Source organism: Medicago sativa, chromosome 2 (genome assembly GCF_051527215.1).
Source record: "Medicago sativa cultivar Bolivia chromosome 2, Bolivia_mono, whole genome shotgun sequence".
In the NCBI taxonomy this organism is placed as follows: Eukaryota; Viridiplantae; Streptophyta; class Magnoliopsida; order Fabales; family Fabaceae; genus Medicago; species Medicago sativa.
In genome coordinates, this window is record NC_140750.1 from 25,111,049 (window position 1) to 25,124,617 (window position 13,569).

General features: G+C 34.8%; 2 protein-coding genes across 5 annotated transcripts; one reads left to right on the forward strand and one right to left on the reverse strand.

Moving 5' to 3' along the window:
* Window positions 1-1,771: 1,771 nt before the first annotated feature.
* LOC146945754 (Ypt/Rab-GAP domain of gyp1p superfamily protein) lies at window positions 1,772-6,820 on the forward strand. Its single transcript, XM_085744033.1, has 5 exons — window positions 1,772-2,378; window positions 3,095-3,198; window positions 3,350-3,526; window positions 4,251-6,232; window positions 6,485-6,820. Exons 1-5 carry the CDS (start codon window positions 2,182-2,184, stop codon window positions 6,632-6,634), a joined length of 2,610 nt encoding a protein of 869 aa, XP_085600159.1. The 5' UTR covers window positions 1,772-2,181; the 3' UTR covers window positions 6,635-6,820.
* Window positions 6,821-9,270: 2,450 nt separating this feature from the next.
* On the reverse strand, window positions 9,271-13,349 carry LOC146945755 (uncharacterized). 4 transcript variants are annotated; one of them, XM_085744037.1, is made up of 5 exons: window positions 13,151-13,349; window positions 12,127-12,344; window positions 10,432-10,659; window positions 10,037-10,185; window positions 9,271-9,773 (listed from the first exon to the last, which is right to left on the reverse strand). In XM_085744037.1, exons 1-5 carry the CDS (start codon window positions 13,241-13,243, stop codon window positions 9,580-9,582), a joined length of 882 nt encoding a protein of 293 aa, XP_085600163.1. In that variant the 5' UTR covers window positions 13,244-13,349; the 3' UTR covers window positions 9,271-9,579. The 4 variants fall into 4 exon arrangements, with proteins under 4 accessions (XP_085600163.1, XP_085600162.1, XP_085600161.1 ...); XM_085744036.1 differs by having other exon boundaries at window positions 10,432-10,662; XM_085744035.1 differs by having other exon boundaries at window positions 12,127-12,350.
* Between the last annotated feature and the right edge of the window lie 220 nt (window positions 13,350-13,569).

Here is a 13,569-nt window from a genome sequence, read left to right on the forward strand (position 1 = left end):
TGAGCTAATTGATTCCTGATGCCCACAACCTGTTGTACAAAAACAAACTTCGGCCGTAACAATGCCGTGATTTAACAAATTTAATTTTGTGGCCAACCTGTCACGCAGAAGTCTCCAAACATACACTGAAACCTTCAGAGGCACCTGATTATGCCAAATTAAACCCGCCGCAGCTTCGACATGAATCGGTTCCTGAGAGGTTAAAAACTAATAGGCACCACAAACTGAATAACCCCTTATAGGGTCGATCTGCCACTGTCACGTAACTGTAATATTATACTGCAAAGAAACACTAGAAAGTGAAGTCACACACTCCCCCAGCATGTCCTCCTCTCAAGCCCACAACCGTCAATTCAATAGACTTGCGTTCATAGATTAGAGTCCAACGTAGCAAATTAATGTTTGAATTTTAATCGAGTTATATTTATAGTTAGTGTCTGAGTCGCCTCAAATATGAACATCTTCGATCGAAATAACTTGTAATTTTTTTTATAAAAATGGTTATTTATTTATCTATATCTTTTTGAGCAAATTTATTTATCTACATATCTACTTATCTATTTATCTATCCATCTATATATTCAAAAACTTTTTTGAGATTATTTAAGTCTCTTTTGATTTAATCATGAGTCTGGAGTTCTATCCCAATATTAAGAATGCAACAACTTTAAAACTGTCGAGAGAGGGAACCATGCTCTTTTTTGGTTGAATGCAAAGAGAAAAAAAAGACACTGGGAACAAGGTTCAATATGTGGCATCGAGTCACACCACATTTTCCAACTTCGGCATAGGAATTTGTTGAAAGGTCATACTTCACTTTGAAGAGTGTCTGAGCTCAGCCAAGAAATCAGCATAAAAGTTGCTCCATTGAAAAGAAATGTTAGGAATATGCTTCTTTGAATCAAACATCTTTACCAACAAAGAAACATATACATGTGTATGCGAATGTTGAAGAAGATGGACGACTTATAAGAGAATGATTCTCTTTGTTATAATCTTATGTTCAATTTGATAAAAGTATAGTGAATAGTTGATAAATTAGCTTATAGAGGATAACTAATAACCTAGTTTATAGAGGATATCGGATAAGCTAACTAGTTGAATTTTAATGTTTGGTAAAATTAACGATTAACAATTCAATATCTCTTACTTTACATTTGTGATAACGGTGAATACACAAATACTTGACAATGACACTCAAAATCATTTTTCTCTCTTTTTTTTGTAAGTCAAGAGAAAAGACATACATCAAGAGGAAACAACGACATCTCGCTTTTCCTTTCTTTCACTTATATATTTTTCTTAATTTATATGAAATGATCAAAATACTCTATTATTTTGAGATAGAGGGAATATTATTTCCTATAATTTAAGCAAAAACTAAATATAAAATATTATATCATGGAATACATTTGGCAAAATTTATACCATGGAATATTCAAGTCACAAGTAGAAAGAAAGAAGATAATAATGAAGGCCACAAGATGATGTGGAATTTTAGAAGAATAAGACAACTCAACATACCTTCCAACAAGTTCCCTCAAAAAAAAAAAAAAAAAGGGAAATGCTAACCGGTGCCCCCGGGCACTGGTTAAGGATATGAAAAAGGAAATTATATAATAGTTAATGCATTGAAATTGTGTAATTAATTTATAATAAAGTCAAAAACAGTTTTCTTTTATGGTAATAATTCCCTTTTATGGTATCCTTAACCAGTGCCCTGGAAGCACCGGTTAGCAGGACCCAAATAAAAAATACCTTCCAACAAGTCAAGCAACACAAACACAACACAATCACATATCATAGAAACACCATTATTCATTGCACCATCACCTTTTTTACACCATCATCCCTTTTTCTCTACACAAAAACAAACTTCCTATTCTCTTCTCTCACAAATTATTGAGAGAGAAAAAAAATATATACAATTCTTCAAATTATTGAATTTCTCTGCAAATTATTAACTCACCTCAATTCTCAATTTCTCTTTAAATTCACCTTTCAACCTCAATTTAATAACCCTTTTGTTTCAATTCAAGAAACAAAGCAAAATCAAGTAAATTAGGGTTTTGCTTCTTCAATTGAACTCAACAGAATTTGGGCATTTTCTGTAAAGTTCAATTTTTTCTGAATTTTCATTGCATTTGAGCATCTGGGTCGGATTGGAAATTCTTCACGGTCATGCATCAAGCTGTGGTGGATCCATTGTTGTCGCCGAATTTGAGCTCCGACTCTGTTTCTCGGAGATCGGCGCCGGAGAAAGGGAGATTTGGTGATCTTAGAGGGTTGCAGTGGCGTATAAATCTTGGGGTTTTGCCATCTTCTGTTTCAGCTACCATTGATGATCTTCGTCGTGTTACTGCTGATTGTAGGAGAAGGTAAATTAGCTTCGAAATCAAGTGTTTCAGTGTTTGTATTTATTTTATGAGTTTTGTGTTTATTTGGTTTACATATTATTAAATTGGATTCCTTAAAATTTAATGCTTATTGATTGATGGTATGGCCCTATTTGGAAAAACAGCTTATTTGCAGCTTACAGTATAAGCACTTATCATGATAAAAGCTTATGTATAGTAAAAGATAAAATGAAGTTAAATTGTTTTTGTATAAGCTATAAGCTGTTTTCATAAGCTATTTTAGAGAACTCGTGAAAATAAGCTGAAAACAGCTTATGAACAATGTCATAAGCTGTTTTCATAAGTTCTCCCAAACAGTCTCACAAAACTTATGTTGGTAGATAAGCTCAAATATGTCAATCCAAACAGACCATATATACTATGTGGAGTCATCATGGAGATAAAAAGTTGCGATTATTTCTTTGACGAAAATTTTAAAATTTGTATTTTGACTATATGAATTTGGTTAAAGGAAGCACTATTATAATCTTCTGTGATGATATATCTTCCTTCGAGACTATAGATTAGCATATGCAATTTCATTGTTTACCTGGTATTGTAAAGAATTGTTGTTTTGTTTGATACCGGAGTTTTTTATGTTTGTCTTAATTGCACACTAGAAGTTATTGCACTTTGCAAGCTAATTGTGATTCTTGCTTACACGCATAGTAATCATGAACTGTATTTGTCTTTGTTAGGTATGCCAGTTTGAGAAGGCGTCTTCTTGTTGAAGCCCCTATTCCAAAGAATGGAGCAAATACACCGAATCTTGAAATGGACAATCCACTTTCACAAAATCCAGGTAAATACTTGTACCTTTCCAAATTTCTGGTAAAAACTCAGTGGATATAAAGGATGAATATTTCTAACAGATAGTTATCCTTCTCTGTTTCGTGCCGTTATGAAAAGTTTAATTTTATCTGTGAGGAATATAATATGACCTTTGTGTGCAGATAGTACATGGAGTCGCTTTTTCCGCAACGCTGAGCTAGAGAGATTAGTTGATCAGGATTTGTCACGTTTATACCCTGAACATGGAAGTTATTTCCAAACACCAGGATGCCAAGGCATGTTGAGACGGATTTTATTGCTATGGTGTCTCAAGAACCCAGAATGTGGTTATAGACAAGGTAAATTTTTTAGCCAAGCAATAATTTCAAGCAATACACCAATCTTAATTAAATTTACCTCCATTTTGTTTATGCTCATTTTCAGGTGTTGCTATTTTCCTTCCAACACCAAACACTTAACAATAGTTAACTTGCTTTTTATTTGATTAGTGAACTTGACCCCACCTAGCTGGAAAATTCTTATTGGTTTTGGTCTAATTTCTTCCAACTTTGTATAATCAACTGTAGAGCATCCCAATTAGTGAAACTATCTATCAAAATAATGCCATTGTGTTTATCTTTTTTTTCTTCTTATTTTGAACAGAAAAGGGCGTGTATGTGTGTTTAACTATATTATCTATCTCACGTGTAAATGTTAAAGGGATGTATAAATACTTGTAGCTATGAGCAATGGATTTTAACGTGTAATTTTTTTTTTTTATCATTTTGCCATTACTACCAACTAGTTCTTGGCTACTTTTTCATTTATTACTGCTCCAAAATCTGTAAAGATGTGTGTTTTATGCCATAAAATTTGCGGTTATGTTGTCAAATTTATTCGTCATTTAAAGGAAAAGGTATAGAAAAGAAGTGATTAAATTATTGAGAAACCTATGTATTGTAAAATGTGAATTCAATCTGTTTGGCTTCCTTTCTTTTAGATAACTAGTTTGCGTTCTTGTTATATGATGTGAAAATAGTTTACGTTATATTAATGGATTGCTTTGTTCACTTGATTTTATAGGAATGCATGAATTGCTTGCTCCTCTGCTCTATGTTCTCCAAGTTGATTTGGAGCGCCTCTCAGAAGTTCGGAAGCTTTATGAAGACCAATTTACAGACAGATTTGATGGTCTTTTATGTCAAGAGAATGATCTTACTTACAGCTTTGACTTTAGGAAATCTCCTGATATAATGGAGGATGAAATTGGCTCCCACGGAAATGTAATGAAAGCAAATAGTCTCGATGAACTTGAACCTGAGATACAGTCCATTGTATTACTAAGTGATGCATATGGAGCTGAAGGTGAACTCGGCATTGTACTATCAGAGAAATTCATGGAACATGATGCTTACTGTATGTTTGATGCTTTATTGAAGGGGGCCAATGGTTCGGTTGCAATGGCCGATTTCTTCGCTTCCTCTCCTGTAGCTGGTTCCCATACTGGCTTGCCTCCTGTGATTGAAGCTTCTATGGCATTGTATCATTTGTTATCTCTCGCTGATTCTTCTCTTCATAGCCATCTTTTGGACCTTGGGGTTGAGCCACAGTACTTCTATCTTCGATGGTTGCGAGTTTTATTTGGACGAGAATTTTCACTTGACAGACTATTAGTCATTTGGGATGAGATCTTTGCATCAGATAATAGCAAAGTGGAAAATAGTGCCGATGAAAACATAGATTACGGGTTCAGGATCTTACATTCACCTCGAGGAGCGTTTATCTCAGCTATTGCTGTAGCGATGTTACTTCATTTAAGATCTTCTCTACTTGCAACTGAAAACCCTACAACCTGTCTCCAAAGACTACTAAACTTCCCCGAAAACATTACTATCGAAAAACTTCTACAGAAGGCTAAAACCTTGCAGGATCTTGCTTTAAGTATTGATATTTCATCCCCATCACTTTTGCTTGTAGGGTCTCATTACCAAAGTAAAACAACATCTACGAGATCGGTTAGCCTTCCGTCTGAATCTGTGTCTCCAAAAACTCCTCTGAATTTTATACCTGATAGTTATTGGGAAGAAAAGTGGAGAGTTGCTCAAAAGGCTGAAGAACGTAAGCAAGATGGTGTAGAAAATCAGGTTCCGACTCGGAAGAAAGGATGGACAGAAAAGATGAAATTACGTTTGAGAAGAACAGAATCTGACCCACCTCCATCAAGGGTTCTAAGTGGACAAAGGGGATCTAAGCCATCGTTTAGGCGCAGTTTATTAGAAGATCTGCGTAAAGCACTTGGTGCCGAGGAAAACACAGAACACGAGCAGCATCATGATGATATCTTAAGCGAGCAGGATAATCTTTCCGAAGCAGTTGAAGAAGAGCAACAAGAAAGTAGCTGTAATAGCGACAACAATTCTTATGATAATTGTCCAAGTGGAAATTCTGGACATGAGGAAGAGTCGTCTATATATTCTGACTCTGCTAGTCCTCCTAATGAGGCCAATGATCATGAAATCGTCTCAGAGAAAAACAGTGCTGCATCTTTTTTATCCGTAGATGAATGCAACGAAGCTTTAGATACCTGTCCTATTGGTTCACCCCTTCCACTCTCTGATCCACCTGAGAACATGCCTCCGACATCTGTGTGCAATAATAACGACCAAGGAAATAATCAAGGCAATGAAACTTCAAATACCAGTACAAGTGTTTCACCCTTTCCAATCTCTGATCTTTCTCATAACTTACCTCAGACATCAGGGTGCAATAATGATGGTGAAGGAAGTTCAGCCACACAACCTAAAGACAGAAAACAGAATAAATTCCAGTGGTTTTGGAAGTTTGGACGGAACACCGTTGAGGCTATCTCCGAGAAAGTAGGAGGTGGTGCTACCGAAGCTACAAAGTCTGCCAACAGTATTAGCAATCAAAGTAATTCACTGCCGCCAGCCTCACCCGCTGCTAGTGGACGTTGTAGTTCTGTTAGCGGCAGAGGAGATTCCGTTGACCAAAATGTGATGGGCACTTTGAAGAATATTGGGCAGTCTATGCTTGACCATATTCAGGTAAAGTTCTTCCTTACTGCCACTCTTATTCTTAATGGTTTAATTATGAAATGGGTTGAATAAAATTTGTGTCATGTTTGGATAAACTTTTTCATTAAGCACCTTTTGCATTAAGTGGAATGATAGGGTCTAAGTATATATTTTTTCCAATTTGATTTTGGTTTAACACGGAATACTATAGACCTCAAAACTAGTGTCCTTTTTTCCCTGGTTTCAAACTTGTTATCTTAAGGATTGTTTTTCGTGGTGCAGGTGATTGAATCTGTTTTCCAACAGGATCGAGGCCAGGGGGCCTCATCGGAGAACTTGTCTAAAAATGTTATTGTTGGAAAAGGGCAGGTTACTGCCATGCAAGCTCTGAAGGAGCTTCGGAAAATCAGCAATCTTTTGTCTGAGATGTGAATCTTGTTGACATATGTATATACATTTTTGTAAATTACAATTCTTTTGCCCCAATAAAGAAATAGTTCCTTTTCTGCATTCTTGTATCACACCAGAGTTTTGCAAATGTTCAGTGAGTTGAGTATGTAAAATGTAAATATATGCATCCGGATTTACATAAATTAATAAAATTATGATATTCAATAACTCTTATTATGCGTATGGCTTTGCTTGGTTGCAAACCATGTTTTGCATTTAAAATCCAATACTAAGTTGAAGTTCACATGGTTTAACCAGTATAATATGCCACTAAGCCAAGGTTATAAAATTCAAGTGATTGTTTTTGGATGCTAAATTTAGTCTGAAATTGTTGGAAGAGGATTTGGTGCAGTTACTACTTCATGCACGGTGTTTCTCTAAATCGTTGCTTCTATCATACGACAATGATTTGATAAAGTTGTATGTAAATAATTCAATAATGATCCATGTTTAGTCATTAATTTTGTAGATTGAATTGTTGGGCACTTTGGCTGCTATAATTTCAAAGACTAAATAAACAATTCAATAAAACACACACATCACACATGCAATTTCCACTTCTTTCAATTGTACTTTTATCCCTCTTTTATATCATGGATATCCCCTATCAAAGTGCCTTACTAGACACGTCACTCTTCTTATCATTCCAATGTCTAGACTTATCCTTGCCACCTTGCACCTACTCAAATTTTGTCATTTTAAAATCCAGTATGCCAATGTTTTCTTTAACTCATTTGAAAGGAATATTACAAAAGCAAGAATAAAGGTAGAATAGCACTTCAGCTACCGCCAATAATTTGCAAACACCAACCAATTCACCAAAAATGCTAACAATTGTCCTGAAGACATTGTTTAACAAATTAAAAAAAATGTTTTTCTATAAAAAAATCATATAATTATTATTTTGACAAGTCTTTAATTTATATTTTCAAAACAATTTATTTATATGAATTCTTTAAACCATATTCTTAAGACACTTGTTAACATACTCATAAATTTAACCCACTTGGGTTGGCCTAGTGGTATTGGCTTGGGACCAGAGAGTGTGCTCCTCCTCAAGATTTCAAGTTCGATTCTCTCTGGTGCCAATTTGAGGGGGTTAGTTTAGCTTCTTCAAAAAAAAAACATACTCATAAACTTATCGATATATGAAGAAAACTAATAAAAAGAAAGGAGAAAGGGGGAATATATCAAAACCCATGCAAAACAAAACTACTATTTGAATCAATAATGAGGTAAACCTACCATATTCTTAAAGAAATCAACATCTATAAAGTTAGGATAGTGTTCCATCAATGAAAGCTTTGTTTAGTAAATCCGTGAGAGACACATTTATTTGCACATTATTGTCTTCACAGTAAAGTCGGAAAACATAAAGCTCATCTTAGTAGTCAACTATACACAATTAGTATTCCATGATCCATCAATTCCTCAATTGCCAAGCAATAATGCTTGCCTTTATTTTATGGGTAATGTTAATCAATGCCCGGGACACTGGTTAAGGAAACAAATATAGTAACATCAGATTGAAACTTGTGCAATCAACTCATTAAAAATCTAAAAAGTATTTATTTTAATTTAAAACCTTCTTTTTTTGGTTTCCTTAACCAGTGTCCCAGAGGCACTGGTTAACATTACCTTTTTTTTATATACAAAAATAATGCTTATAGACTTGAAAACAAAAATCACTAACTTTGAATTATACTTGAACCACAAACTATGCCAACCATTCAGTATTCGACTATCAACTCCATAAAGTCTTGGCTTTTACATTCTCCACTTCCCTCAAGTTACTTCCCCACTTATTAGCAATATTATAATTTTTTTTTTTGTGAAAGGGATACTATGATGAGTACTATAATCTAAACTAATAAATAAACTAAAAGTATATACGAAACACAATATACCATACATAGGAGTAGTGCAATTTGCAACAATTTCCACAAGTTAGCAAGATAGTAATTGAGTTTTTTTCTTTCTTCCTTTTCAACCTAACGTTTCCAAAAAAATTTGCTTTCACTTTATTGCTTGAATTTAAAGATAGTGATTACTACGAGTTAGCAAGATAGTAGTAATTTAAGATGTCATTAAACTATCACTTGTTGCTTTCACTTTATTACTTGAATTTAAAGAATTTGCCTAAACCCTCCAAAATCATTTTCAAATACACATTTTGAGTTCCTCCACTATTTTATGAGGATTTTGTATTATGAAGAAGAAGAAGAAAATGAAACTCCAAATCCCTCCCTTTAAAATATCATCTATACCTTTAACTTCTGCTTTTTTTTTTTTCCCAAAGTCTCCCCTCCAATCTCGCAAACAGACCCTTAGGTTTATAGTCCCACCATTTTACCGCCCTTCTCCATCCCACCCAAGAAAAAGAAGAAAATATATCAAAATAGAAGTCAACAGGATTGACTCAAATGACACTATCAGTTCACTTACCCCACTCTAGAAGGCACCATAGCTCATGTTTTGCAGAAACTGCCTATCAATTAAAGAATTATACAGCAATCAGGATGCTCATGAATTAAATTGACGAATTTTTCTGCATGTTTCCGCCGACAAACTCCCGACAATTAAATGAATTGAAGGAAATTTGGAAAATTTGGAGGAAATTGAAAAGAAACAACTCATCAAACACTACCAATCATAAACAGACACCAGGGGTGGATTAACAACTGCCCCTCTGAAGTACAAATTACTTCCCTGTGCCCTGGAAGCCATAAAAACTGTTCTATCAACAATCCAAGTAATGATACAAAAATGACACCTTATAAATTATCACCATAGTTTTGTTTTCTGCTGGATTATAGTTGCACCTAAATATGTATTAGTTATGACGCTTGAAACTTCTGTTGCTATACACCTTATCATATTCGGGAAAACCCTCTCCTATTTTCTGGTATGCTGTCACAGACAATAAGTCAATCCATATGATTGTGGAACCCAGGAAGCAGGGAAGTGATAAATCCAAAAACAATCATCTGGATCTCCTTTACAATGCCCCACCACTGGTTACCACCATTGCCTCTGCCAGCTTCTGGGACATTCTCATTCTCGATTGCACGGTCTGCACCATTAGCAGGCTGGTTCTCAATGGCAGCATCAGGTTGACCCTCTGCCGATAGTTAATGACAAACAAAGGTAAAGCGTATGTCAGTAATGATTGAAACTTAAATTGTACCTTCCATAGAGAAACCAGTTCCATGTACTTGAAACAGGGAAACCCATCCCAAAAGGAAATTAATAAACGGTTTATATAAAAATAAAAATAATCAAGTTCATATTACATATTGCATCAGCTCTCTTTTATTACTAATGTTTCCCGGCCAACAGAAACAACTGCAAACTCATTTGAATAAAATAGTAAGCAAATCATACCTGCTGGAGGAGCATTGGCAACCACCTGCCCTGCAGGAGGTACATTTTCAGCCCTGGCTGCAGGTCTTGGTGGACGAGGAGGTGCTTCAGCTCTTTGCATATTTTGTGAAAGCCATCTTACAATCGGTGTCAGAGCTCCAGTTTGGTATCTGTAACACATCTCAATTGATTAAATACAACAGCTTACATTCACAGTATAAGCATTGTCTAGTTCAGTGATATTACATGACACAGATATTTGACATTATACAAGAAATTGAATAGACAATATAAAATAAGGGGAAGAAATCTATATCAGAATCATGTCCCGAGTTTGAGACCTGATATGTGACAATCACGCATAATATAACTAGCAAGCAGAATCACTTTTTGAAGAAAAACGAGTTAACACTTACAAATATACAAGAACAGCGAATAAAATAAGGACAACAAGCCTCTGCCTTGATCCATCTTGGTTGAACAAAAAGATAACAGCTGCCAGCTTCAACATAAGTAGCAAATCGATTTGAAATGCAATTTGAAATCTCCTTACAACAACTTGTCTCTGAGGTGCAGGCTGCTGAGGATGTTGCTGCACTGCTTGCCCCTGATTTTCACCGGCAGCAGCAGCTTCAGAAGTTGGCCTACTGATAAATATGACCACCCAGTTAAAAAAAAGCATTACTACTAATGAACATATTTATCCACTAAAATTAAATACGTTAAAGTCAAATTTCGACCCAAAAAATGAATTGTTTAAAATGTGCACTTATGTTTCTTTTCTTGAGATCAGGTGTGCATATGAGTTGAACACACAGTCATGCTCTGAATGATACTAGTGGAAAAGAAAAATATAATATCAATGATGTAACAAAGAACTTCAAAAGAATGTGGCAGAACTATAATTGATGTATGATCATATAAGAATGCCTAAGGTTTACCCCCAAGACCAGGACGAGCTGTGCGTGCTACCAGGAAATCAGAATCAGGTCCAATTTTCCTTGAATGCTTAGATGCTGAATCCTTTTACAAATATGACCTATTAATTAATTTATTACAAACTTTGTCCAGGAAAACTTAAAACAGTCCCCTACCTAACACATCCTTAGGTTTATGCCCCCATTAGAAGTCATCATGTGAGAAAAACCTATGTCTACCTTTTGCAACTTAACTTGAATGCATTAAAATGTATACTTAGTTAAAAATGATTATATAATATTGTCATTCTTAAACAACACAAATACCTAATCAAATATTATACCAAAAAACTATAGTGGATAACATGCTGCTAATGCAGGATTTTATAGTCGAATCAAGTAAAAAAGGAAAGAGAAATGGCCATTTTGATGCCACCATAAAACCATCTATGTCTGACAAGTGGCAGCCATTAAACCTCCTTTGTCACATTCTAGCAGTTGCAGCTGCTTTGAATAATGTAATTTTAACCTTTCTATTTTATATTTTGACAATCCAAATAAGCACAATAACCATTGTTGACCCAGTCAATATTGAAAGTCCTAGAAATATCATGGTCTGTTTGGTGTGAAAATAAATCTTGTTTTTATTTGCTGTTTTCGCTTTTAATAACAAAATTGTCATCTTAATTCATGTTCTCAAACTTGTTTTTACTACTTCCTGAACAAACTTTTGAGATCGAGAAATAAAGTGAAAACAACGTGGCAGTTTTTTGTAATTAAATGTGAAACAGGAAATAAAAATTTAAAACAATTTCTCAAACCAAACAGACTCTGGACAGTTCACCCCGACAGAAACAAAGTATGGAACATTACAATTACAATTATAAACATGCTACCTAATGTATTTTCCAATATATCCATGTTACAAAATTCGCTTAAATAAATATCAACGTAAGTAGAAAAACCGTTTAAACTGTGCTATAACCGGGCCTATATAAAGGTATAAATATATTAATTTATTTTCCAAAAAAGCTATAAAATATGCTTATATAACAAACAAAATGACTATTAATTCCTCTAAATCGTGCTATCACTAAGTTTCACATACAAGGACTAAATATCATTTTAACAAAATAACTAGCTACTTAAATACAACGAATTAATATCATTGTAAAAAAATAGAAAGCCACTTACGTAGGTGTGCGGTAAGTCAATGGAATCAGGGTGTTGTATGGAAGTCCGGTAACATGTCTATCAAAAGGATTAACAGGAACAGCATATAAGCCAGCTCCACGGTTCGCAGGTTCCTCAATTTGTGGTGGAGTCAACCCTGGAATCAATGCAGGGTGCATACCAGGAAACATTTGGTAATATCCAGCCGGATAGGCCGGCAAATTGGAAAATGTCGGGACCTGAGACTGCAATACACAGAAGAAATCATCACCACCATTTAACACATGAATTCAGAACAACATCAAAAACAACTCTGAGCACATTCCCATTCACATATTCACAAAGCAAGCACAAAATGTGTAAAAAGGGTATAAAATAAAGGTCCGTGGATGCGATTTGCGCCATGATATGTATGTTTCCGATGTTGCCGAGACTGCAATGCAACTACGAATTATGAAGCATTGACACACACACACACACACACACACAAACACTAGACGCGACACTTACATGTTGACGCCAGTAATAATTTAATAAAATGGCAAAATTTAATGTAATCACGTGTGTTGGTGGTGTCAGTGTCGGACACGTGGCATGCCTACAACGAATGATGCTGCATCGAGTGCTTTTGACCACGTTCCTCTTTAATATCAAATATCACAAACTGCAACCGTTACCACGAACTCAATTTAAAACCTTATTTGTAATAACTACAATCAGTTAAACCCAATTTTGAGCTAAATTAGGTTCTTAACACACACAAAAATGCTAAATTAGTTTGTTAACACATAAAATGGCTGAATGAGACCCATCTTGAAAAATTTTCTATTTCGCTTAAATTGGTGTTCTACGAGCTCGTATCTGTAAATTTATTTATTAAAAATACGAATTTGAAACAAAAATAATACAATAATCATAATAAACCCTAGCTTGAGTTCAATTGCATCAAAATGGGTATCGTGATTTTGGTATTTAATCAATTAAACGAACAATTAGGCATAAATTGTGCAACGAAAGTGAAATTGAAGTGAATTGCAAAAACTACCTGAGATGGATCTTGTGGCGATTTCTGAGAAGAGGAAGAAGGTGGAAAAGGTTGTGAAGTAAACGGCACCGTTTCGGGAGCGTTTTCTGCCATTGTAGTTTGATTGATAAATTAACTCGATTGAAATTTTAAGGATTTGATTTTACGAAGTCGAAATTTTTGCGATTTGAGATTTTTGGTATAGTTGAAGAAGGTGAAAGGAAAATTTAACTCATTGGATTGAGGATGTTTAATTGTTTTCGTTTTCGTGGGAGAATTGTTGTTATTGCGTGGTTTCGTGGCAGTAACCAATAGTCTTATGACACGTCAGATTCATGACTATGCGTTTCCATGGGTAAATATTTGTTTGGGGAACTTCGATAGTACACTCACAAAATGAGGTGTACCGATACTCTTTCTTCATAATTTTATAAATTAAC

Bases quoted from the DNA above. Each gene is read 5' to 3' on its own strand.
- LOC146945754 (XM_085744033.1), top strand. From the start codon at position 2,182: ATGCATCAAGCTGTGGTGGATCCATTGTTGTCGCCGAATTTGAGCTCC. The intron at 3,199-3,349 runs GTAAATACTTGT...CTTTGTGTGCAG, and splicing joins TCCACTTTCACAAAATCCAG to ATAGTACATGGAGTCGCTTT. The intron at 3,527-4,250 runs GTAAATTTTTTA...TTGATTTTATAG, and splicing joins AGAATGTGGTTATAGACAAG to GAATGCATGAATTGCTTGCT.
- LOC146945755 (XM_085744034.1), bottom strand. From the start codon at position 13,243: ATGGCAGAAAACGCTCCCGAAACGGTGCCGTTTACTTCACAACCTTTT. The intron at 12,351-13,150 runs GTAGTTTTTGCA...TGTGTATTGCAG, and splicing joins CGCCACAAGATCCATCTCAG to TCTCAGGTCCCGACATTTTC. The intron at 10,186-10,431 runs GTAAGTGTTAAC...GATGTGTTACAG, and splicing joins TTCGCTGTTCTTGTATATTT to ATACCAAACTGGAGCTCTGA.